General features: G+C 48.1%; 1 protein-coding gene across 1 annotated transcript in view; it reads right to left on the minus strand.

The window, feature by feature from the left end:
* CACNA2D4 (calcium voltage-gated channel auxiliary subunit alpha2delta 4) overlaps positions 1–27174 on the minus strand; it is a 111252-nt gene that overhangs the window by 44139 nt on the left and 39939 nt on the right. The window contains 5 exon segments of the mRNA XM_055141561.1: positions 2915–2995; positions 9065–9192; positions 10969–11064; positions 25800–25893; positions 27071–27168. Coding sequence (XP_054997536.1) covers positions 2915–2995; positions 9065–9192; positions 10969–11064; positions 25800–25893; positions 27071–27168 — 497 coding nt within the window.

A 27174-nucleotide genomic window follows, 5' to 3' on the forward strand; every position in this document is an offset into this window, starting at 1 on the left:
CGTGGGTGCGTGTGAGACGCTCCCCATTAGCTCTTGAGACACGCGAAGCTGTCTGGCGTGGACTGGAAAGTGTCTTGATCTCGGAAGCTGACTTCAGGGACCGGCAAATGTTCTGGGGGCTCTGTGTTCCCAGGCCCAGGTCCCAGGAGCCCTGTGGGTTGGGGGTGCCCTGGAGAGAAGAGAGCGCCAGGCCTGGGGCTGGCCCGTCTGGAAAAGCTCAGCGTCCACTTTCGGGCTGCTGGAGTTTCCAGCGGACAGTGCTCTTGGGACACAGGCAGGGAGAGGGGGCGCAAGCCCCATGCAGCCCAGCTGGAACCCAGCTTTCCTGGCGTGTGGGCCTTCTGTGGCTGAGAGCCTGGGTGACAAGCCTCCCCCGTCTCCCTCTGCAAAAGTGGGTCCCCCGAACTGGCGCGGGTCTGGGGGAGCTGGGACACACTGGTCCACTCATTGCCCACCCGCCTGGTTTCCTGGGCACGAAGAACTCTCCAGCGAACAGTTCCCCTGGGTCTTTGTGGCTCCCAGGGCAGGTGCCAAGTGACCCTTGCCGGACAAGGCACATTGTCACTCAGCTTGGCCCCTGGGGCCTATAGGACAAAACAATTTAAAATGGCTCCTGATGGAAAAGTTAGACATTTTTTTTTTGTGTGTGTGTGTGGGGGGGTATCCACACCTGGAGCATGTGTGGGTCTTACTTCTGGTTCTGTGCTTAGGGATCACCCCTGGCTGGGTTTGCTGGGAGCCATGGAGATAGTCGTGCAAGCTTAGTGCCTCATTCTGTACTAGCTCGCCTGCCCTCAAAAATTCTCCCTTTGGGGCTGGAGCGATAGCACAGCGGGGAGGGCATTTGCCTTGCATGCGGCCGACCCGGGTTTGATTCCCAGCATCCCATAGGGTCCGTGGAGCACCACCAGGAGTGATTCCTGAGTGGAGAGCCAGGAGGAACCCCTGTGCATTGCCAGGTGTGACCCAAAAAGCTAAAAAAAAAAATTCTCCCTTTGTTTGTTTGTTTCTGGGCCATACCCAGCCGTGGTCAGGGCCATTCCCGTCTCTGTGCTCAGGGATCACTTTTGGTGCTTGGGGCCCCTTCTACGGTGCTCTGGATCCAACCGTAACTGGCTCTGTGCAAGCCTTTACACCTCGACTCTCTCTCAAGTTAGATTTTCTAGACAATTTCATAGATCACTTCCTCAGAGATGCCCGTGGTCCCCTCATTCAAACATCGTCCTGTCCAGATCGTGGTGTCAGACACACACCTGCCGGGGCAGCCGGTCCGAGTCCTTTCTCCCCTGGCACGAACACAGGCAGCCCACACGCCTCCTGCCCACCAGACACCACATGCCCACGGCGCCTCCAGTTCCCAAGGGATGAGACCGCCGCCCAGCCAACACGCCACCTCCCTCCCCCTTCTTGAGCCCTGGGCCCCAACTGACCCCGGAATCTGGGAGGCCGAGCTAGAGGCCTGGGAGAAAGAAAAATGACAAGAGGAGACCCCGCCCCCATCCCAAACGGAAGCCCAAGGTCTGCAGCCCGCGATCTTCCCCTCACCACAGCCCTGCGCCCCAGAGCGGAGAACAATTGTCTGCAGCAAGTTACACCAGAGGCACCAGGACAGTTTCTATGGCAACCCCTCCCGGCTCTAATTCAGCTCTGAGTTAAAAATGATATCAAATAATTGGGGAGTGCAGGGGAGCACCGCCGGAGCCTGACCCTGTGGCCTTGCTCTTTTCTAGATTTTCAGCTGTGCCAGCGCCGAGCTGGCCGTGCGGCCGAGGGAACGCGCAGTAGGGAGACACACGCGAGGCCAGTTCTGCCCTAGAAAATGGGCCTCAGATTAGCCTGGGCCGGGCGGAGAAGAAAGGCGGCGGGGATGGCTCGGTCCTGTCCAGCAGCTGCAGAGGGCTGCCCTGGGCCGAGACCCCTCGGCGCTCGGCCAGACTGAGCGGCTGCCCCCTCTGTGTCCTCAGCCCGCAGCCAAGGCCCGGGGCTGCCAAGCTGGGCAATTCTCCCAGAGCTCGGCCCCTTGCCTGTTGCTGCTGTGGGGGGCGGCCCTGGCCCCCTCGGAGCCTGCCTGCCTTGCCCGCTGCAGCTGCTCCTTCCCTGGGCAGCGGCTGGGGAACCAGCCGGGGAGACTCAGGTCTCGGGAGCTTCCTAGAGTGGGGCTTGTGGAGTGAGGCGTGAGGGGTGGAAAGCAGAACAGGGCTGGGCGTGAGGGATGGAGCTGAGGCCAGACCGAGGGGCCGCCAGGGAGGTCTCAGGCACCAGGAAACTAGGGAGACTGGGCCTTTTGGGGTCACTGGGGCTCTCATCACATCAGCGGCAAATTCCGACATCCCTGGGCCGTCTAGAGGGGTGAGCTGCATCCAATCCCGCCTCCCTTAGGGCTAGCTGGGGGCTTAGGCAAAGGACCTTTCTGTGTCTCAGTCTCCTCATCTGTAGAGTGGAACCCAAAGTTCTCAGCTTGGTGGCATCACCCCGCCAACTCGGGGCCGGGATGGGGGGCGTGCCTGAGCCACGGCCATTCCTACAGTGTGTTCAGTCCCAGGCCGGACACACAACTGAGCCCAGGCTATGGGATTCCTGCCCCAGCCCAGGAGGCTTCTTGGGGAGGGACAGCCTAAGATCTGGGGGGAGAGACGGGGCACGAGGCAGGTCGGGAAGGAGGCCTGCTCGAGCTCTGTCCTGTGTGATCCCAAACAGCTCTTAGCTGCTCCAGCCGCCCTGGACCCCCTTCCTGAATTCCTTCTTGCTCCGTTGCGGCTCTAGAAGCTCGGAGGCGTCCTCTCGGACACAGCCCACCCGGGAAAGCGGGAGCTGGAGGACCACGCCTCGTGGCCCACGGCTGCTCGCCCTCCCTCACCCCTGCCTCCCGGTCCCCCGGCCCCGCAGCCCCCCCCCCCCCGCCCCTCACTCCCACCTGCGGCAAGCGCTGTCTTCTCGTCCACGGTCACGGTCACCGCGGTGCTCGCCGTCACTGCGACTGGTTCTCCTGGCCCTTCTGGAGAGACAAAATCAAAGTCACTTTCTCGGCACCCAAGCGCCGTGGCCGGGGTTGACTGTAGACGGGCCCGAGCCACAGCACAGTGGCGAGGGGGTTTGCTTTGCACGCGGCTGGCCAGGATAGGATCCCTGAGCACAGAGCCAGGAGGAAGTCTTGATGTGGCCAAAAAATAGGAAAAAGAAAAATGAAAAACAAAACAAAACACCCAAATAGACTGGGGCCAGTTCCAGGCTGGGCTGTTTCTTTAGCAAGTTGGTTTTTCTTTTCTTTGAGGGGGGTCACACCCGGCAATGCACAGAGGTTACTCCTGGCTCTGCACTCAGGAATTGCTCTTGGCTCGGAGGACCATATGGGATGCCGGGGATCGAAAACTGTGTAGGCCATGTGCAAGGCAAACGCCCTACCCGCTGTGCTATTGCTCCAGCCCTTGAACAAGTGTTGGGGGTCTCTGCAGAGCCAGGCGCTGCTGTGCACGCTGTGGTCCGGGCTGCCTGGACAGTGAGGGCCGTGGGCACTGTGGCCAGGGCACCTGAGTTTGCTCACGTGTGCTAGGTGCTGCCAGGATGCGGTCCCTGCACCCCGAGTCCCTCCTGGAGGAGCTGCATGGCAGCAAGACTCCTTTCCCGGGGAGGGCTGGGCTGTCTCCCAGGGGTCAGTGGTGGCGGAGCCTGGCCTGCAAGGGGACCTGTTGGAGCCCCAGGAAGCTGATGACACAGTGGGAGCAGGACCCTGCTGGTTCTGACTCACCCCTGGCGCCTCAGAATCTGGGTCATCGGAGATGGCTGACCTGACCCCTGTCCTCCCTCCTGAAGCCTCTCCTTGCCTGTTTCTGCTCGTTTGGGACATCCCTGCACTTTGGGCACGGGCCAGGGCCTTGCAGAGAGTCCCATTCCCACCTCTGTGGCAGACACAGCCGCCGAGGGCAGCTTGGGGACAGCTTCAGAGTGGCCTTCAATCGGCTCTCAGGCTGCTGGTCAACCTCACCACACTGGCCATGGGCTCCTTAATCTCTAACAGCTCCTGGTCTGCCCGTAGCCTCTCAAATAAAGCACCCCCAGGCCACAGACAGGAGCAACAGTTTATCGAGTTCCACCTCCTTTTTTTTATTTTTAATTTTTAAATTTTTAACTGAATCACCATGAGGTGCAGTTACATACTTACAAACTTTTGTGTGCTTCCATTTCAGTTATACAATGATCGAGTACCCATCCCTCCACCAGTGCCCATTCTCCACCACCAATGATTCCAGTGTTCCTCGAACCCCCCCACCCCATCCCCCCACCCCGCCTCTGTGGCAGGACATTCCCTTTGCTCTCTTTCTAACTCTAACCCTAACCTAACTCTAACCCTAATCCTAACTTTCTTTCTCCTTTTGGGTGTTGTGGTTTGCAATATAGGTATTGAGTGTTCATCATGTTTGGTCTATAGTCTACTTTCAGCACGCATCTCCCATCCCAAGCAAGCCCTCCTAGCACCCTTTATTTGGTGGTCCCTTTTTTTTATTATTATTTTTATTTATTTATCTATTTAAAAATTTTTATTTTTTAAAAAATTTTATCACCATGTGGAAAGTTACAGAGTTCTCAGGTTTATGTCTCAGTTATACCGTATTCAAACACCATCCCTTCACCAGTGTGGTCGTCCCTTTTCTATTTGAGCTGCCTTTACCCCCAGCATGTGAGGCCGGTTTCCAAGCCGTGAAGCAATCCTCCTGGTACTAATCTCTACTATTCTTGGGTGTAAGTCTCCCATTCTGTTACTTTATATTCCACAAATGAGTGCAATCTTTCTATGTCTGTCCCTCTCTTTCTGACTCATTTCACTTAACACGCTACTTTCCCTTTTGATACACTTATATGCAAATTTCATGACTTCATCCTTTCTAAGAGCTGCATAGTATTCCATTGTGAAGATGTACCAAAGTCTCTTTAACCAGTCATCTGTTCTTGGGCACTCAGGTTTTTTTTTTTCCCAGATTCTGGCTATTATAAACAGTGCTGCAATGAACATATAAGTGCAGATGTCATTTCTACTATACTTTTTTTGCATCTCTGGGATATATTCCCAGAAGTGGTATTGCTGGGTCAAATGGGAGTTCAATTCCTAATTTTTTGAGAAGCATCCATACTGTTTTCCAAAAGGGCTGAACCAGTCGGCATTCCCACCAGCATGAAGGAGGGTCCCTTTCTCCCCACATCCACGCCAACACCGGTTGCTTTTGTTCTTTTGGATGTGTGTCAGTGACCAAAATACAAAGACAATTTACAGAATGGGAAAGGATATTCACCCAATACCCATCTGAAAAGGGGTTGATATCAAGGATATACAAGGTACTGGTAGAACTCTACAAGAAGAAAACATCCAACCCCATCAGAAAATGGGGCAATGAAATGAACAGAAACTTTCTCAATGAATAAATCTGAATGGCCAAAAGGCACATGAAAAAATGCTCTTCCTCACTAATTATCAGGGAGATGCAGATCAAAACAACAATGAGATATCAAGTGCCACCTTCTTAGAATTCTTTTGTTTGGTCGGTGGTTGCTGGGAATGAACCTGGTTCTTCCACATGAAAAGCACGTGCTCTGGCCCACTGGGCCGTCTCTGGAGCCTAGAATGTCTTCCTGTCAAATGTGGCTTGAAACAAAGAGGTCACGAAATTCTTGCAGTTTGGAGGTTCTTCTAACAAGTGTCCCTCATTGGGGAATTTCCGTTCGCCGCTGGGGTTTCTGCCTGCTCTCTGGTGAGGATTTCCCATCACATCTTGCTGCAACCAAGTTCTCACAGAAACCCACAAGGACGCTGATTCTAGGACTCGGAACGTGCAAGGTTGTCTTTATTCTAGGAATTTGCCATGACAAGGCCTCAGGAGACCAGCGGAGAGCCAGAGTCCAGCTGCCTCGTTGTGCTTCTAGGAACGCCGAAGGGGCTGCACGGTTCTTGGGCCCGTGGGGGGCCTGCCCAGTGAAGCCCAGTGGAAGGAAGGAGCTGGGACCCTGATGTCCCTCCTTGGGACATCAGGAATTTTCACACCTGGTCACTTTCTTCCCTGGAGGGAAGGAGCCAGCTCCCGGGGTGATGGTGTAGAAAGAGGCAGACGGGATGGGAGCTGCAGAACACACCTCCGGCTCTGGGCACATTTCTTTTTTTTTTTTTTTTTTTTGCTTTTTTGGGTCACACCCAGTGATGCACAGGGGTTACTCCTGGCTCATGCACTCAGAAATTACTCCTGGCTGTGCTCAGGGGACCATACGGGATGCTGAGATTTGAACCCAGGTCGGCCGTGTGCAAGGCAAACGCCCTATCCGCTGTGCTATCGCTCCAGCCCCTCAGGCACATTCCTTGGGTGCCGACTGCGCCCGTGGGGGCGCAGCTACCCGCCAGCTCAGAGGCAGGGGAAGGCTATGGAGCTTCCCTCCCTCCCTCCTTCCCCTCCTGGGGGCTTCTTCCCACTCCACTACCCCCTCCCCCATTTTGTTTGGTTTTGGGCCACACCCAGCTGTGCTCAGGGCTTACTCCTGGCTCCACACTCAGGGATCGCTCTGGCGGGGTTGGAGGGACCATCTGGGGTGCCGGGGTAGAACCCAGGCCAGCTGCATGCAAGCAGGCGACCTCCCGCTGGACCGTCTCCCCAGCACCCCTCCCCCAGGCCTCTCCCACCAACCCTTAAGCATGAAATCCTCGTCCCCGCCTTGGGGAGAGTGAGTGTGTGCAGGGGTGCCCCCGTCCCTGGCAGCTGCAGGAGCCCAGCTGGTGAGCTTCCCCTGCTCCTCTCTCTCCCCTGGCACTCAGTTCCCCACCCACCACCTCCCACCTCATCGCCACAAAACGTTCCCCAGCAACCCGCAGGCACAAACTGGTGCCATGTAGGCAGGAGGGAGCCATCGCCACGGCAGGGCCTGCACCCCCAGAAGACCCCATCAGGATCCCGCGGGAGCCCAGTTCTCGGGGCGCCCCTGGTGCTATCACGGATGCTTCGGACAAAAGCTGGGAGCGGTGGGAGGGTGGACAGTCCCAGGCCTGGGCCTTGAGCCTCTCTCTCTGGGCCTTTGGGAGTAAGAGGGGCACACCCCACCTTGGGGGACAGCGGTCTCTGCCCACTTTGTGAGCCCGTCACAGAGCCACTCTGGGCCCTCGAGGGGGTTCTGTGTCATGAGCAGAGGAAACCTCTCTCCCTCCCTCCCTCCCTCGGCAGCGGTGCTCCAGGGTGACTCCTGGTCCTGCTCTCAGGGGTCAGTTCTGGTGGCACTTAGGGGGCCGCATGCGGTGCCAGGTAAGCTCGGGAGGCCACATGCGGTGCCAGGTGGGACCCAGTCAGCAGTGTGCCAGGCAGGCACCCCCCGAGCTCGGTCCTAACCTCTGCAATGGGGCAGGAAGGGCTTTGGCAGAAAAGCATCCTGAAGGGAAAAGTGGAGCATGTTACTGGGAGTCACTTCCGGCTCCCTGGCCTCTGCCAGTCACCCTCATGCTGTCCTCCTCCCTTCATGCCCGTCTCTCCCCTCCTCTTTATCTCCCTCCTCCCCATACGTACTCCTCTTCCCCTTCACCCCCTCCTCCCACTCCCCAGCACTCCCCCTCTTCCCCACTCCCAGCACTCCCCCTCCCCCCCACTCACAGCACTCCCCCTCCTCCCCACTCACAGCACTCCCCCTCCTTCCCACTCACAGCACTCCCCCTCCTTCCCACTCCCAGAACTCCCCCTCCTCCCCACTCCCAGCACTCCCCCTCCTCCACACTCCCCAGCACTCCCCCTCCTCCCCACCCCTCACCCCTTAATACTTCCCCTCCTCTACTTCATCTGTCTCTCCTCCCCCTGAACTCACTTTCCCCCTCTCTCCTCCTTCTCTTCCTCCTCACTCACCCTCATGTCCTCCTCTCCCTTATTCCCCACCCACGCCCACCTGGTCAGGACTTGCTCCTCTGTGCTGGGGTGAGGCTCCCCCATGGGTGCCATGGCAAGGGCGGGAGATTTCTTTGCCACAAACTCTCGGCCTGAGTCTCGGCAGTGCAAACGGGAGCCCTTGGATGCCCACCCAACAGGCCCCTCCCATCCTAAACCTTAGCCACTTTCTTTTTTAAAAATTTTATTTTCATAAACTTGTTCACAATAATTGATTACATTCAATATTCCAACACTAATCCAATTCCACAACCACTCCACCTTCCCACCATCATTATTTTGAATTTTCCCACTGCCACTCAAGCCTGCCCTACAGGCAGATGCTGGGTAATTTATTTTTTATTGCTTGTTATGAATAGTATGAGATGTCTACAAGGGTCTGTCTCACAGTGATTCAACAAAAAAAGTAAAAAAAAATAGTATGAGATATTGCATGGCTGCTTGTGGCCGCATACTCCAAGAATTCTAAAATTTTTAAATAGTTGGGATTGGAGACATCTCTGCAGCGAGTTTCTCGGTCCCGAGATTCATTTTTGAGTCTCTGAGTTATGACTGTTAATGTGCTTAAATTTAGCAACTTTCTTGGGGCTCTGCTAAGTCACTTCATTCTTCTTTGGGGGTCATTTATCAGAATGGGAGCAGTAGGGAGTGGGTACCTGCAATTCAGAGCCTCTCCCTACAACTCCTGCTCCTCGGCTCAGTAGGAATTTGCTGGGGGCACAGTGAGGCAGGCTGGGGGCTCCCTGCCTCACACTGTGGAGCCTCCAGTGCGTCTGCCAGCTGGGAGGCGTCCTGTCCCTCCGGATGAGAGGGTGTTCGTAAAGCAGGCAGAGTGCTCAGGAGGCTTTGAGAAGCTGGGAGTGTGTTTTGGAGGCAGCATGCTTCCCTGAAGCAGGCGTCACATCCAAATGGGTGTGGAAGGGATTGTCCCTGAAAGTCAGAGTTTCAGAAATAGAAGTAGCCCTCAGATCTGGGGCTTAGACTCGACTGTGGGTCCAAAGTCTTTCCTTGATCCCAGGCTGGGGTTTTATGTGGCCACTCAGACCGTTGCAGGGCATCAAATGGTCCCCGGGGGACAATGAAGAGGGACCTTGGTGGACTTCTCAAGTCCAGAGTCCTCAAGTTCCCAATCTCGGCCCCTCCCGGGAGCCCAGGGCAGGGATTACCTGGTCCCTCTGCAAAGTGGAGCGAGTAGACGAAGCTGCCAGCAGGCTGCTGGGCAGCCCGGCGGTACCACAGGGGGAAGTGGTCCATGGTGAACACGTTGGCTTCATCTTCAAGTGCCAGGAACTTCCTGTGAGGAGAAAGACGTGGTACCAGCGTCCCTGCTAAAACAGCCTCCAGGACCAAGACAGCGCAGCCTCACTGCTTGGATGCAGCTGCAGGCAGAGACAAAACATCCGCCCCTTAACTGGCATTTATTGCCCCAGACAATGGCCCCCAACAATTCTGCCCTTTGTAAAACCAAGTACTACCTCACCCAGCGAACACCGAAAGCTGGAAGAGGTGTTGGGCCTGGGTGAGGTAGGAAAGACACTCCTGTTCTTGCATGATCTTTCGCCTGAAGGCTCTGTTTCTGCTGCCTCCCTGGCATGTCTGAGCCAGAAACCCAGCGAGTCCACCCCATCAGGGTCACCACCAACCGGGGGACAGATGCTTGTTTCCCATAAAGAGCCACTTCAAGTCACTGCCTCTGGGTGTAGAATGCAGTGATTTTTTTTCTTTTTTCTTTCTTTTTCCTTTTTTGAGCAGCTATACCTTGCTAATTATGGGTTTGCATTCCCTGAGCACACACCCGCAGACAGACAGGAGGGAGGCTGGTCCAGATCGGGGAAGCAGCGAGAAGCTGGCGAGGATGGAACAAAAGCTGCAGAGACCTGCCAGGTGCTGACTTGGGGCTCTTGGCTCGCGTTTCTAGACCCTCAGCCTGGTCGCAGGGTTCCTGAGCCGCCTGTGGGGTCTTGGGGAAGGGAGCTCTGGGGGTGGGGGCACGCCATCCCCCTCTCTGCTCCCCTGTGCTCTTTGGGGCGGCTGTGTCTTGTCCCAGGAAAGTCTGTCCATACTGAGATGCCCTTTCCTGCGTTTAGGAGTCTTTTGAAAAGGGGGCAGCAAAGACCACAAATGTTTTCACCTGGGGCTGGAGCGATAGCACAGCGGGTAGAGCGTTTGCCTTGCACGCGGCCGACCCGGGTTTGATTTTGATTCCCAGCATCCCATATAGTCCCCCTGAGCACCGCCAGGAGTAACTCCTGAGTGCAGAGCCAGGAGTAACCCCTGTGCATCGCCGGGTGTGACCCAAAAAGCGAAAAAACAAAAACCAAAAACAGATTGACCACACACAAGGCAAGCACCCTCACTGCTGTACTATGGCTGTACTATGGCTCTGTCTCCAAAATATTTCTTAAAATTTTTTTTAATTTGTTTGTTTTGGGGCAACACCCCACAATGCTTAGGGGTAACTTCTGGCTCTGCACTAGGAATCACTCCTGGCAGTGCTCAGGGGACCATCTGGGATGTCGGGGATCAAACCCAGGTTGTACTTGTGCCAATGCAAGCGCCTGACCTGCTGCCTCTAAAAGTTCTTTTTCATAAAATAAAATAAAATCAGCAAAATTGGAGGTGGGGAAAAACTTATTTTGAATTTAAAACATTGCTAGCTAATAAAGGCTTATTTACCTTCTGTCACCAGAGATGGATCCCAGAACAGGGCCCATTTCTGGGTCTGTCTGTGGAAGTGAGTCTTCCACTTGAAATGGCCCCGCCCCTCATTTCAAGGTCATGGTCACTCTCTTTCTCCTCTGGGCCAAGCTCCCCCTTTCCAGGGATACCTTCAGGGTGCGTCTAAACTCAAGCGGGCCTATTTTTAAATTATTTTAAAATTTGGGGCTATAGCTCGTGGTGCTTGGGGAACCACAGGGTGCTGGGGGTCGAATCTAGGTTTCCTCATGCGAAGAATGTTGTGTTTATGCCTCTCTGGGCCTGTCATCCACCCTTTCCACGCTCCTGGGGTCAAAGTCTCTGCCAGCCCAGCGCACCCCAGGAACAGTGTTCTTGCCCCGTGAAGACTCACTTGTCTGAGAGCTTCTCCGAGCCTGCGAACAAGCTCCTTCTCAGGAGGCCGGCCCTGGTGCCGAGGAAGGCCATGTCCACCCTCCGCTGGGACTCACTGCAAGGCAAATCAAGCTCAGTCACCACCCGGAGGCAGGTCCAGGAGCCCGCGGGGAGCACGGGGATGACCTAGGGCTTGCTGAGCTTCACAAGTCCCCTCGGACAGGTATCTGGGGTGTTGCCCGTGCTCGTGGCCACCCTCCTCCAACCATTCTCTTCAGCATCTCCTGGCTCCAGCGACTCCAGGCTGCCCCTCCTGGCCTTCTGCCTCTATTTCCAGTTGAATATTGTCTTGGCCTACCATCCTCTGGCCTGTCCCCTGGGCTTTTGAGGGTGTTGGCTCTGGAGGACAGAGAGAACTCAGTTGGGGACGAGGGAAGGGCTGAATGGCTTCAGCACCGTCTTTGCAAGCTAGAGGCCCTGAGTCGAATCCCTAGTGTCGCAGCTGGGTCCTGCAGCTCAGCTCATCGTGCCCAGCAGACCTGCTCTCTGTGCCCTGGTGCCACAACCGTTTCCAGCTGCACAGCAGCACTGAAGCCGCAAGTGTACACAGCACAGTCAAGTGTGTGGAGAGCCCTGGTCATCAACAATGGCAGGAGGGACGGGCGGGGGATAAAAATCAACTCTAGAAGGGGGAGTTTGTTTTCAACCAAGCAGCTCTGCCAACCAGCGCACACATAGCCCCTCCGCTTGAGAGCACGTTTCACATTAACCTTATCGCTGAGATGTGGAAGTAGCAGGCCCAGGGACTGTGATGGCCGCCCCAGAGAACCCCTGCAGACTTCAGAACCTCACCAAGGAGATTTGGAAAACGGCTTTGGGCTTGCCAGAAGCCAACTTTTCTATGTGACTTTTGCTCACAGTATCAAAAGCCATATGTATGTGTGTGTGTGTGTGTGTGTGTGTGTGTGTGTGTAGCACTATAGCACTGTCGCACTGTCATCCCATTGTTCATCAATCTGCTCGAGCGGGCACCAGTAACGTCTCCATTGTGAGACTTGTTACTGTTTTTGGCATATCGAATACGCCACGGGGAGCTTGCCAGGCTCTGCCATGCAGGTGGGATACTCTTGGTAGCTTGCCGGGCTTTCCGAGAAATCAAACCTGGGTCGGCCGCGTGCAAGGCAAACGCCCTACCTGCTGTGCTATTGCTCCAGTCCCCAAAGCCATATTTTTGTGACAATGGTGCCAGGATGAAGCTTATTGAAATTTCTAAACAGCTCAGCTTTATTGTGGTCTCATAAAATATAAGATTCACATAAAAGTGAAGATTGTCGATGATTTGATATAAGCAGACTCCTGCGAGGGTTGCCTCTTCTGACTAATGAGCATTTTCACCGCCTCACATCTTTCTTCTATTTTGTTTCTTCTCCTCCTCCTTCTCCTCCTCCTCCTCCTCCTCCTTCTTCTTCGCTGAGAACTTAAGTACTCCTTTCTTAGCTAATTCCTAAGACATCCTCAAGGGTTAACTCTAGTCTCCTGGATAGACACCAGGGCTCAGACTTTGCTCATCTCAGATGGGACGTGTACGAATCCTGGCAAACAACTCTCTACTCTGTTCCTAGGAGCTGACCTTCTTGTTTCTAATTTAGATTGCACAGATAAGTGATACTATTTGTCTTTTTCTGTTTGGTTTCTGCATAAAGCTCTCAAGATACTCCCATGTTGCTGCAAATGACAGATTTTCTTCATTCTCAAGGATAAATAATACTTCATTATATATGTATGTGAGTAGGGAGAGAGAGGAAGTATATTTCCTTTATCACTCCACTGTCCACAGACGGGTTTCTTTCCTATGTTGGCGTTTGTGAACAGTCTATCAACGACTCTGGGAGAGCAACTATCTCTCTGATATCCTGTTTTAATTTCTTTAGCTCTATCTTCAGCAGCAAGCTATTAGATCCTATTGTATATCCATTTATAAATTGGTTTAGGAAAGCTGTTTTCCATAATGGAGAGCCACTTATGTTAGTTTTGTGCCATATTATACCAACCCTTGTTAGCTTTTGTGGTTTTCATTCTAGCTCTTTTAACAGGTGTTTTGAGTACTTGCCAGTTTCTGTATTTATTCTTTGGGGAAATATCCATTCAATTTTCCTGCCTTTTAAATTTAAATTGGATTGGCTGTTATTGTGTTACTAAATTGTATAAGTCCTTTATATTATTTGAATACTAAACCTTATGATAGAAATGAATAGCACACATTTTTTCCTCGTTTGATTTTTCATTTTGTGGATGTTTTTCCTTTGTTGTGATTACAGCTTTTTAGTTTTGGATAGTGCCCCTACCGTTTTGGTTTTGCTCCTGGTGCTTTGCTCTTCATGTAGAATTTAAAATAGCACCATCAAGACTGAGGTAAAGAAGTTTGTACTCCACATTATCTTCTGTGTTTTTCTAATTTTATGACTTCAGGTCTCACAATCAGGTTTTTAGCCCTTTTTTTTTTCTTTTTTTTTCGGGGTGGGGGGGTCACACCTGATGATGCACAGGGGTCATTCTTGGCTCTGCATTCAGGAATTACCCCTGGCAGTGCTCAGGGAACCATATGGGATGCTGGGAATCGAACCTAGGTTGGCCACATGCAAGGCAAACGCCCTACCCACTGTGCTATTGCTCCAGCCCTAGGTTTTTAGCCCATTTTGAGTTGATTTTTTTGGAGTGTGGTGCCCTGCCCAGGTGCTCAAGGCTAGCACTTGGCTATGTTCTCAGGGATCAGTTCTGGCAGACTTGGGGTACCATATGAGGTTCCTGGGATTGGACCTGGATTGCCTGTTTGCTAGGCGAGTGCCTTACCTGCTGTACTATCCCTCCAGCTCCCATTTTGAATTGACTTTATGTGTGATATGAGTCCAGTTTTATATTTTGGCCTATAATTGTCCAGTCTTCCTAATATTATATATGTAATTTTCCACTATATATTCTTGACTCCTTTGTCATAAAGTAGTTATTTCTGGACTTTTCCCCATAGGTCTATGCATTTGCTTTTATGTAGAAATCAAGCTATTCATGTTACTGAAACTTTTAGTGTGGTAATTTTAGCTTTGTTCTTGCTCAAGATTGCCTTGGCTTTTAGGTCTTATGTGGTTCTGTTTAAACTTTAGATTTTTTTCTGTTTCTATGAGGGGAAAAACGTAGATAGGGATTACATAGAATCTGTAAATCAGTTGGACCGGAGAGATAGTATAAAGGGTAGGCTGTTGGCTATCCCGGGTTGGATCCCCAGCATTGCCAGGAGAAATTCCTGAGCCTCACTGTGTGGCCCAAAACCAGAGCGAGAGCGAGAGTGAGAATAAGAGCAAGAGAGAGAGAGAGAGAGAGAGAGAGAGACAGAGACAGAGACAGAGACAGAGACAGAGACAGAGAGAGACAGAGACAGAGAGAGACAGAGAATCTGTAAATTACTTTCAATGCTATGGATAGTTTGATTTTTAATTTTATTCTTTTTCTGTATTGCATTAAATTTTATTTTATATGGACTGGAGCGATTACACAGCAGGTAGGGCATTTGCCTTGCACACTGCCAACCTGGGTTCGATTCCTCTGTCCCTCTCCGAGAGCCCGGCAAGCTACTGAGAGTATCCTGCCCTCACAGCAGTGCCTGGCAAGCTACCCATGGCATAGTCGATATGCCAAAAACAGTAACAAGTCTCACAATGGACACGTTACTGGTGCCCGCTCGAGCAAATCAATGAGCGACGAGATGATAGTGATACAGTGATTAAACCTCATTTTTGCAATAATCATGGATTACCCATCTCTAATAAAACTTTAAAGAAGTTAAAAGTGCTAATATATTATGGAGTTAACATGAAATACATAAGGCCTACTTATGTAAATTTTTCCACCTACATTTTATATAAACACTGTGGTTTACAAAATTGTTCATGATGATTAGCTATAGGCATTCAATATTCCAACACCAGTCCCACAACCACTATTTTAAATCTTCCCTGCATCATTGTCTCCAATTTTCCCAGCTACTCCTCAAGCCTTCCCCCATAGCAATCCCAAAATAATTTATTTTATATAGCTTTTTTTTTTCCTTTTGGGTCACACACGAAGATGCACAGGGGTTACTCCTGGCTCTGCACTCAGGAATTACTCCTGGCGGTGCTCAGGGGACCATATGGGATGCTGGAAATCGAACCCGGGTTGGCTGTGTGCAAGGCAAATGCCCTATCAGCTGTGCTATCATTCCAGCCCCTATATAGCTTATTATCAATCGATTGTTAACAGAATGATCAAAAAGCATTTTCTTAGAAAAAAATTTGTGAAAATTGTTGTATCTCACCATGGAGAGATTAAATCCTCGTATGTGGGATTACTAAGATGTTGTTACAGGTTAAGCCTTCTGTGTTGCTGCGTGGTTAGTCAAGATTGGTGGTTCTCTGTGTCACAGAGAACACATCCAACCTGGTGTGCTACTACTGCATTATCATTGTTGTATAGTTTGGGGATGTCGTGTGGCCGCAAAGATAGCCACATGCTCCAGGAAGTTGAGAATTTTTAACCGTGTGGTATAGCTGGAATTAAATTTTTAACTGGGCAACAGCTTTGGGGTGTGGACATGACTGCCAGGGCTTCGGGAAGTACAGGGAGATGGTGGGAGATAGCCCAGCCCAACTTTGAGAAAGTCTAATATTTCAGTCACAAAGACCCTACCTGAACTTTCAGGTAAATTTCTGGGTGAAGCTTGGTCCTGAGACAATGGAGTCCAGACTGAATATGGCGATGATTTTTCAGTGTGAGAGTGAGTTGCTGCCTAAGCTCTGTGCGGGTGGGCCCTGGGCTGGCCTGCCCCCCTCCAGGTGCCCTCTGTTATCTCAGTCATGTTTAGATGTCTGAAGGATTTTTGGCATTGCTTAAGCTCTTTTGAGATTTATTGATGAATCTCTGGAGTAAGACTGGCAAATGAGCTTACATGGCACTGACGTGGCTCATTGGTGTGACTTCCCAGTATAGACATGTTAAAAACAGCATTACTTCTTCTAGTTTAGGAACATAGAATATGTTTCATTTATTTGGATCTTCAACTTCTTTTATTAATATACTTTTGGGGAGACACACCCAGTAGTGCTCAGGGTTTACACCAGGCTCTGTGCTTAGGGATTTATCCTGGTGGTGCTCAGGGGATGATATATGATGCCAGGTCAAACAGGGTTTGACCATGTGCAAAACAAGAGCCTTACCTACTGTATCTTAGTCTTGTTCTTTTACGAATATCTTGTAATTTTCAATGTACAGGTCTTTCACTTCCTTAGTTAAATTTTTTTCCTAGGTAATATTTTTATGATATTGCAAACAGGATTTCTTTTTGCTTTTTGGATCACACCCAGTGATGCACAGGGGTTACTCCTGGCTCATGCACTCAGGAATTACTCCTGGAGGTGACCATGTGGGATGCTGGGAATTAAACCTGGGTCAACCGCATGCAAGGCAAACACCCTACCCACTGTACTATTGCTCTAGCCTGTAAATAGGATTTTAAAAACATTTCTTTTCTGATAGTTTGTTGTAAGTAAATGAAAACAAAATTGATTTTTGCTTATTGATTTTTTTCTGCAAATATGCTATTTCATTGATTAGTATCATAGTTTATAGTAGAGTTTAGACTTATGTCATCTGCTAATAAAGACACATTTACTTCTTCCTTTTTAGTTCATGTTCTTGTCTAATTGTTCTGGCAAGGACTTTTACTTCTATGTTTAATAAAAGTGGCAAGAGTAGTCGTCATCGTTTTGTTCCTTATAACATGGATGAGTATGATGTTAATTGTGGATTTGCTATATCTGACCTTTATTTCATCACATATTTATTAATACTCTTGCCATATTAGTCCGATTTACTGTAAGCTATTATCCAGTACCTTTCAGTGCTCAAAACAGTCATTATAGTATATACGGGAGGTGATACCCAAAGTATTTCAAAGGAATCTTTTTTCACTCCCATAAAAATTCAGTTGTCCAACTGTTGGAGTTACCTTAAGGAGTTGTGTGACTGAGATTGCACCAGGCAATGACAACCAATCATATTGGAACTAGATTGAAACAGTTCATAGTCTGGAAAATAATCGAGGAAGCTGTCTGGAGACTAAGTGAGTTCTGTCTGCTTTCTGATATTGTAGGGACTGGACGCTTAGGGAAGGTGCATAAAATCATTTTGGATTTTAAATGTTCAAGTCTGACAGGTCCAACTGGTTCAGAATATCTAGGGGTGGGACCTAAGTGCCTAACTAACTCTAAAAATATTCCCAATTCAATTTGAAGTGATAGTCCAGTGGGTAAGGTACTTGCCTTGCATGTGGTTGACCCAGGTTCAGTCTCTAGCATCCTCTATAGTGCTCAAAGCAGCCAGGGCTGCTTCCCGAGAGCAGATCCAGGATGACCCTTGAGAATTGCTAGATGCAGCCCAAAACCCAAGCCACCAAACAAATATTCCCAGTGCAATTCTTCATTCAAAGCAGAGAGAATTGTTCCATGATCTCTGTGCCCATAACTTAGAATTAATTATTATCAACCAGACCAATCCTGCTTCTCTATATCCTTTTTCTTCCACTGTAACTCATCACCTAGGTTATTTTGAGGCAAATCTTAAATACTTTTCATTGGTAAATACTTAAACTTGTCATTAAGGAATATGGAATGAAAAAGATACCCCAATGTTATTTTCATACCTAAATTTCCTACAATTTCCTAATGGCATCTAATATTCCAGTAACATCTTAATATTTTGAAGTATGAATTCAAGTCTGTCTAGGGTTTATGGTTGATGTGTTTCTCTTCTTGCTATCATTATTGAGATATAATTCATAATCATGCAATCCATTCATCCTTTTAAAGTGCACAATTATTGGTTTTTAATGTATTAACAGAATTGGGTTAGCTTCATCAGAGTCAGTTTTAATTATCCCCAAAGAAACTGTTTCTAGTGGTGATGACTTTTAATTCTCCTTTCTTCCCTCTCTTCCTCCTTCCTTTCCGTTGTAGTTTAATTGCTTAATAAGCAAGGCCTTTTGTCCTGCAGAGATCCTCACCCCCGTTTGGTAGGCAGTGTGACTGTGTGTTACTTTACATGTCCTCTTCTCTCCCATATTTCTTAAAAATCATTAGCTAGGGGGGCTGGAGTGATAGCATAGAGGGTAGGGCGTTTGCCTTGCATACCGCTGTCCCAGGTTCGATCCCCAGCATCCCATATGGTCCCCTGAGCACCGCCAGGAGTAATTCCTGAGTGCAAAGCTCAGGAGTAACCCCTGTGCATCGCCGGGTGTGACCCAAAAAGCAAAAAAAAAAATCATTAGCTAGAACTGGGTCTAAAGACTCAGGTTTGAGACTAGAAATAAAGCTCTAGGAAGAGAGCAACATAGAATGACACACCACAGAGCTGCCTCCAGACCCCACACCAGACTGTCGCATCAGGGGTGACCTAGAGTGGGGCGGGTAAGTTCCCCATCCCACCCCAACAGAGCCCTGGCTGCCAAAAACCTCCAAAACTCAATCCTCCCATGCTCCCAGCCACTCTCCACAGGCTCCAGCCAGCTTCAACGATTAGCAAATTTTAAGTTTTAGAGTTTCTGAAGTGTGTGGGTTTAGCTTGTATGATATCTTATACTTTATACCACTGATGTACCAGGAGTAGCACACCACATTTGATGAGGTTTAAAGCAGAAGGCAACCAATATCAGGGGGTATATATATATATATGTATAATATAATAAAAATAGATATATAATAAATAGACTGGAGTGACAGCACAGCGGGTAGGGTGTTTGCTTTGCACGTGGCCAACCTGGGTTTGATTCCTTCGTTCCTCTCAGAGAGCCCAGCAAGCTACCAAGAGTATCCCGCCTGCACGGCAGAGCCTGGCAAGTTCCGCGTGGCATATTTGATATGCCAAAAACAGTAACAACAAGTCTCACAATGGAGATGTTACTGGTGCCCGCGCAAGCAAATCAATGAACAACGGGACGACAGTGCTACAGTGCTATATAATGAATAATAATATATATTTAATTATAAGCACACAAGGCTCAACCTTTAAAAACATGTCAGCAATCTCTTATAGAAGGGCTTACTGGCTCAAAGGAAAAGTAAAAAAAATTTCATACACGTTCCTCTAAGGAAACATTTTGGGAACATTTTTAGCAGATTGTTCATAGTAAGCAACACAAAATAAATTATTTAGGTTCTGCTTTTGGGGCAGGTTTTTGGGCTTGGGGTAGAAATATTCAAAATATGGTAGTGGGAAGGTGTAATGGTGGTGGGATGGGTGTTCAAATATTAAATGTAATAAATTACTGTGAACAATTTTATAAAAATAAAAAAAATTTAGGTTTGAGATTTTTTGGGTGGCATGTTCTTCACTAAGTGACAAAAATTCAACAGATTTAGTGGTTCACCAGAAGCTGCAAAGAAGAGCTGTTTCTTCCTTATTTTTAACCTGAAGCCCAAGTATGAAAGACACAAGTATTTGATTGTTCTCATCGGCATTTGATTTTTCTAATGTCTAATTTATACAGCAGAGGCAGGATAAATGGAGTCTTTGGGTTTAGTTACTAATTCTTAAAATAAGGAGATAATTTCCTAACAATTTTTAAAATATAAGGAGGTTTTTGTTTATTTTCATTTTCTTTGTTTTCTTTCAGTGTCACCAGTGCTGGGTTTTTAACATTTTCATTGTGTTCATGACTTGAGCCAGGAAGAGTCTCTTCAAGCTGTTTTTTTGGGTTCTGTTGGTACAACCTAATTATTCTTCAAAAACTTCTTCTTTCTAAGGTCGCATTATACAAATACTGAAGGCACATTTATATGCCTCCCTCCAGCTCCCCTTACCTCAACCTCATTTCTCCGGAGGGAGAAGTCAGACATTTCTCCAAGGATTCCCAGCTCAGCTAAATGAAAACTTCCTTTTTTATTTTATTTTATTTTTTTTGCTTTTTGGGTTATACCTGGTGATGCACAACTCCTGGCTCTTCTCGGGGAATTACTCCTGGCAGTGCTCGGGGACCACATGAGACACTGGGAATTGAACCCAGGTTGGCAAGGCAAATGCCCTACCTGCTGTGCTATCACTCCAGCCCCTAAATGAAAACTTCTTAATAGAACCCGATAACTGAACACTCTGGCATTGGGGTGCTCTACCCTTGCAAAAGACAGAGTTAGACCGTTATATTTGTCTTTTTAAGAGAAAATAAACCATCATGAAAACTGATATTTTTTTTGTGCATTGGGGTCCGGGGCCAGCAGGTGGTTTGAGCCACATTTGGCAGTGCTTGAGGCTACTTCTGGCTCGGTGCTAGGAGGTACCATGCAGTTCTCAGGGGCTCAAACCCAGACCTCCCCAGGCAAACTCTAACATAATTCTATTTATATTGTTTGAGCAGAGCACTGCCAATACTACTTCTAGCAATGTTATAAAGTACAGGTAAATTTTTTATTTTGTTTTTGGGCCACGCCAATGGTACTCAGTGCTTACTGCTGGCTCTATGCTCAGGGGTCACTCCTGGTGGACTCAGGGGACCATATGGAGTGCTGGGGATGGAACCTGGGTTGGATATATACAAATCCAGTATTTATTTGAGAGCCAGAGAGACAGTAGAGGGGTTATGGGACTTGCTTTGTAAGCGATTGCCACTGGTTTAATCCCTAGCACAAAACCTGGCATAGGTCCTGAGCATTGCCAGATGTTGCTCTAACATCCTACCCCTAAATTATTTATTTGGTGTTTATTGTTCTATATTCCAAAATCCCCTGAAGGAATCCTGTGCATGGTTATTTTATGAACTCCGTGCACTGGTAGGTTTATTTATTTCATTTGCTTTTAGTTTTTCAGATATGACTTATTTTTTCTTAGGTATAATTCTCAAAAATTTAATTTTAGCATAAAATGCTATTAAACTTTTACATAGTTTCTTGTTACTTGCTTGCAAAGCCACAGAATAAGGCATATTATGAAGATTCCGTTTCCCATCCTCCATTTCTTTACTCTTCTTATAGTAAACTTCTCTGTTTGTTTATTAGCCCATTCAAATGTGCTATTTACATGCATATGTATTTATCGGGACATCCATATGTCCATACACATTTGCATTTACCCTACTTAGATAAGCATAGGGGGCATTAGACACACTTCTTCCCGCAGAGACTGTTCATAGCAGTAGGGAGAGACTACTACTTTTCGAGGTGTTTCTGGGACTGAGGATGTTTCCTCACTGGCCTGAGGAAGTGGGCACTCTGGTGGCGAGTGTGGCGTTGGGACCATGTACATACATTGTGATCATAAATGTTATTGCTAATCAACATCCCTCTGAAATGCATGTGCACCTTTGTTAAGTTTTATTATTAACTTTTCTTCATAGGCTTTGAAGTATTTAATATTTCCACTCACAATATCGAAATGTCTGATTGCCTTGCTTACTTTTCACATTAACACACTTAATTTGATGGTTGTCAATTTGACAAGTGGCACATAGAATTTGGGGACCATTTTTCATTTGCATTCCTGTTATGAAGAGTTATACTGAGTATTTTCTCAGATATTTAAATGCTATTTGCTTATGCATTTTCCCTGTGAACTGTTTTTACCTCTTAGTTATTTTGTTCTACAAAGTGGTTGATCTTTCCCTTCTCTGTTTCTGAAGTTATCACAAGCATGTAATCATCTTTTATTTGTTTCTTAAGTTGCACTTTTTCCTCATGTCTTCTCCTACCCGCCTTGATAATGTTTTTATTTTTTGCCAAATAAAACTTTTCATGTTGCTAAATTTATTAGTCAACCCTGGTTGCTTCCAAACCTTGAGTCATCTTTGGGAAAGGTTTCCCCACTCCTGATTTTAGAGCAACTGGCTCATGATTTCTTTTATTACTTATATGGCTTTATTTTTCACACTTGGCTCTCTGAGTCACTTGGATTTCAGCCATTTGTACAGTGTGAGGAAAGGACACAATTTGATCATGTTCCATATGGCTCTCAAACCAGATATTTGAAAGTCCATCTTTCTGCTACTGATTTGACCTGACATCTTTGCTGTATACTCAATTTGCACATGTGTTTAAATGAAGTTTTCAATTTGTCCCCTTTGCCTACTGGTGTGTCATGGCTGTACTTTAATAGAATTAAAGTGATTTGATAATACATTTTCATATATTTGTAGGATTGACCTTCCATTATTCATTTTCTTTGGAAGATTTTCTGACCATTCTTGCCTGTTCCTCCAAATGCACATTGCAAAGTATATAGCTGAATCTAAAAGACATAGATGGCATTTTTATTGGGATGCATTAGATTTTATAAATTAACTCATGGAGGATTACTTTGTGTTGCCAAGCCTCCTACCCCAAAACACCGAGTATCTTTCCATCTGTTCAAATTTACTTTTGTATTTCTTGTTCTTATTCTTCTGGTTTTGGGGCAACACCTAACTTGCTCAGTGCCTACTCCTGACTGTAAACAGGCTCACTCCTGGGATTGCTCAGGGAACAATTTGTGATTCTGAGGATTGAGCTGCCACATGCAAAGTGAGTGCATTAACCCCTGAAGTCCCTCTTCAGTGCCACTTTTGTATCTTCCAAAAGTGGCTTATAATTTTTCCCTTGTAATTTCTGAAATGTTTATGCTATTTTTTGCCAGTAGTTTAAAAATGTATTTTGCTCTTTACTCTTCTACACATACTTTTCACCTTCTAGCCTTTATTTATTTGAATTTTGTCTTTAATTACTTGGACTTCTAAGAAGGAACAAAGAGAATAAACCTTTTCTTTGGGGTGGGGGGGTCACATATGGTGGTCAGCTCAGGATTTCTCCTTGCTCTGTGCTCAGGCGTCACTCCTGGTGGTGCATGGGGGGACAATACATGCTGGAGATCGAGCCAGGATGAACTGACTACAGCCAAGAATCTCAATCTTGTACTATCTCTCTTACCTCCAGAGATATAATTAATTTTAAATATTGATCTTATTATAAGTTTACTTTTCTAAGTTATTATTGTTTAGAGTGCCTTCTACTAATTCTTTGGAAGATCCCAGCTTCACAATCACATTCCCTTAAAAAGGTGACATGAACACATTTCTTCTTCTTCATTGTTTTTTTCCCTGGCTGCTCCCTGACTTGTCAAATAGAACTTGGGCACTGGCCTGTTTGCGTTGATCTGGCCTTTAGAGAGAGAACTTCTAGCTTGGTGTGATGTTGACATTCAAGCTTATTTCAAATTTAATTTTATTTAGTATTCTCTGAATATGTATTTTTACTTTGGGTGTGGGGGGAAAGCAGTCAGTGTTGCCAGTGGTTACTTCTAGCATGTTGCCCAGGGAGGCTTCCCCCTGGCCAGGGATGAAACTCAGGCCTCCTGCATGCTAGACACATGCTCTGGCCCATTGTTCCATTTCCCTGGTCCTGCTGGGTGGTTTTAAAAACTATGAATGGATATTTGTTCAATTTTTTTTCTGGACTGGAGTGATAGCACAGCGGGTAGGGCGTTTGCCTTGCATGTGGCTGACCCAGGTTCGATTCCTCCATCCCTCTTGGAGAGCCCGGCAAACTACTGAGAGTATCCCGCCCCCATGGCAGAGCCTGGCAAGCTCCCCATGGCACATTGGATATGCCAAAAACAGTAACAACAAGTCCACAATGGAGGCGTTACTGGTGTCTGCTCGAGCAAATAGATGAACAACTGGACAACAGTGCTACAGTGCTACAGGGTCTATGGAGATAATGTTGAGATATCTCCTTATCTTTATTCATATCTCATTTATAGTCATTCTCCAGATCATCCTTCTAAGGCTAAGAATGTTTGCTCCTCCATATTTCTTAGCATGAACAATTTCTGGCCAATGTCTGAACTTGAAGAGAGAAAGATGGAGCTCTGCTCGCTACCTTCTCGAAAGTGCCTCCTAAGAAATGGAAACGGAGAAGCTAAGAATCAAGACCTGGAAGAAGGCTGGCTGCTGTAGTTTCAGCTCAGCCCCTTAGGAGACAGTCCTTAGGTTTCTGCAGCCATAAAGTGGAGTCATAATGGTATCTCTTATAGGTTTGTCTTAAGGATCAAAGAGTTAACAACCTACACTCAGCACTACAGCACCTTGCCCACTGTACTCTTTCCCTTTTAAGAACATTTTTTCCTTTTTTTTTTTTTGCTTTTTGGGTCACACCTGGCAGTGCTCAGGGGTTACTCCTGGCTCTGCACTCAGGAATTACTCCTGGCGGTGCTCGGGGGACCATATGGGATGCTGGGAATCGAACCTGGGTCGGCTGCGTACAGGGCAAATGCCTGCTGTGCTGTCGCTCCAGCCCCTTAAGAACATTTTATTTTATTTATTACCTGTCCCTGACCTCTTGTTCTCGTTGTGGTTGCGATGAGGGGACATGTCTAAGTTGTGTTGCTCACACACTTGTTGTGGTGCTTGCTGGAGATCACACAGCTTGTTGTAGGTCCCAACGGCAGTAATGCTAAGAGCATACGGGGTGGGTGGGGATCTGGTTTGCATGCTTTGCATCTAAACCTCATGCTTTGCCATTCAGCTATCTTTGCAGAGGTCCCTTCTTTCTTTCTTTACATGCATTTAATTTTGTATAATTAATAAATATACATGGTTCAAAACAGCACCAGATGCTTATACCACAGAAAATATCCTCTCCATCCCTATTTTGGCTACTCGTTTTCCTGCAGTCTTCCACAGATATTTTATGCCTATCCCATATTCATACTACATTGTTTCTGCTTTTTACAGAAATGGTAGCATAGTATGCATGGTTTTCTGCAGGTTGAGTTTTAAAAATAAGTGATCGCTTCTATAAGAGTCTGTGGTGTTGGGCCGGAGCTATAGCACAGCGGGTAGGATGTTTGCCTTGCACGCGGCCAACCTGGGTTTCATCCCCAGCATCCCATATGGTCCCTCAGCACTGCCAGGAGTGATTCCTGAGAGCAGAGCCAGGAGTAACCCCTGAGCATCGCTGGATGTGACCCAAAAAGCGAAAAAAAAAAAGTCTTTGGTATTGAAATTAGGAGAGCATTGCTTAATTTGTGGGCAAGCTACGGGGAAGCTTGACTTCTTCTTGATATTGAAAATGAATCTTCCTGTTTAGGGAAGTGAACTGTTGAGTTCACTTGACCTCTTTAACTTCTTAAACCCTCCCCCACAGATGCACTTATGCACTTATAGTCTCCTCTCTGTCTCTCTGTCTCAGCCTCTATCTCTGTCTCTGTCTCTTGGTCATCTCTGTCTCTGACGCTGTCTCTCTCACACATAAACATACACACACACACACACACACACGCATCCACACACTCACCACATGGAGCATCTCTCTCTTCTTCCTACCACTCCATGAAACCGGATCACGCCGGAAAAGGTCAGCAATGGAAGGGGGACATTTGAGCACTTGGGGCACACTAGGGTCAAGTTTATCAGTTATACCCGCTGACCAGGAGACTGCGAGACGTCTCTGGGCTTGAATCCTGTTCTCTGGTCCAGTACACTCTCCTGAGGAGCACCGGCACCCAGAGGAGGGCTCTTAGCACGGGGTTCCCTGCTCCCACGGTGCTGGCTCACGTTTGGACCCGAGCGTCATGCTGTCTGTGGAAGCAGCAGCCACCAAAGCACGGAAGCTTCCCCCATGGCCCTGTCGCTGTGAAGATCCTTCTGGCCTCCCTGCTCTCATGCCTTTTCATCTGAGGCCTCAGGCTTTGGGGTTCTCCTGAGCTACCGCCAGAATGTGTGAGGGGAAATGGCGCATTCTCATCTATCCCCAGGAGGACACATCATCGACCCCTCCTGCCTCTCCCCTCCCCCACGGAACTCACTCAGAGACATTGAGAGCCAGCGCGGTCCAGTAGGCCTCCATGGGGGCGGTCACCACCGCGTCGAACAGGACCTCCCGCAGCAGTTCCTCATCGCCTGCAGCAGCAGAACGGAAAGAGACCCCACATGTGTAGCCCCCAAGAGAGTCTCAGTCTCAGTCTCGGGGTGGGGGAGTCTTTTGGGAATTTGTGAAGTGCAGGTAACCAGAAACGTTCCTTCAACATGTCCCTCAAAGGCTCAGACCCCCCATGGAAATTGTCCACCCCCAGACTTGTGAGTGAATCTGTATAAGCTCTTGTTTTGTGTTGGTGACACACCCAGTGATGCTCAGGGCTTACTCTGCACTCAGCGATCGTTCCTGGTGGTGTTCTGGGAACCAGAGGTGGTGCTGAGGTCGGCCACAGGCAAGGTGAGCACCCTACCCACTGTACTATCCTGTTCAGATTTGTTGATGGAACAATTGCATGAACAAATGGGCGTCCTATGGGACTGGTTGAAGAGGCAGCCTTTTCTTGGGGATAACACTTAGGTGACAGACACTTAGGTCCTTCTAAAGTCATGCTAAGAAGTGATACTATGGGGGCAGAAATGTGGGGACCTTCTGTTAGCCTGAGAATCAGGGGCTAGAAAGAACCCATAGACTTTAAGTGGCCAGCTGGATGCACATTTTCCTGTTAAAAAACACTGAGGGTCTACGCAGTAGTTGCTGGCCCAGGGCCCATCTGCCAGGCAGGCTTTGGCCCTTACACTGCAGAGGGTGTTTTTGACTCATAAGAACATGCAGTAGATGATTTTCACTTTACTCTCTCTTTACTTTGATTACATTCAATATTTCAACAGAAAACTTGGCGGGGGGAGTGGGATAGGAGGTATACTGGGGCTCTTGGTGGCGGAACACATGCACTGGTGAAGGGACGGGTGTTTGATCATTGTATGACTGAGACTTAAACCTGAAAGCCTTGTAACTTTTCTCATGGTGATTCAATTAAAAAAAAAAAAAGAACATGCAGTAGACAGAAGCTTAAAGAGATCCTGGTCCCTCAAGTGGGAGACCCCACAGTTCCAAAAAGGCCTAGTCACCAACTTGGCTCACAGTGCACCAACTTGGCCTTTTCCTGTGAACGCGCCCCGTTCTATAGGAGTCATTCGTGAGTTCCAGGATGAGGCGAGGAGGCAGCATCCCAGCCCATAAACACGGCCCTGGCCCTCCCTCCCTGCAGGGTCCTGAGCCTGGGAGCGGGGAGGGTAAGGACGGGATCAGGGCCACACCTACATTGCAGGTCTGGGTCCTGCCCCTTCAGGAAGCGGATTATGGCCTCCAGCTGGCTCAGCTTCCGGTGCTCTGGGTCGATATCTGTGACGCAGTAGATCCTGGAA

Source organism: Sorex araneus, chromosome 6 (genome assembly GCF_027595985.1).
Source record: "Sorex araneus isolate mSorAra2 chromosome 6, mSorAra2.pri, whole genome shotgun sequence".
Taxonomy (NCBI): Eukaryota; Metazoa; Chordata; class Mammalia; order Eulipotyphla; family Soricidae; genus Sorex; species Sorex araneus.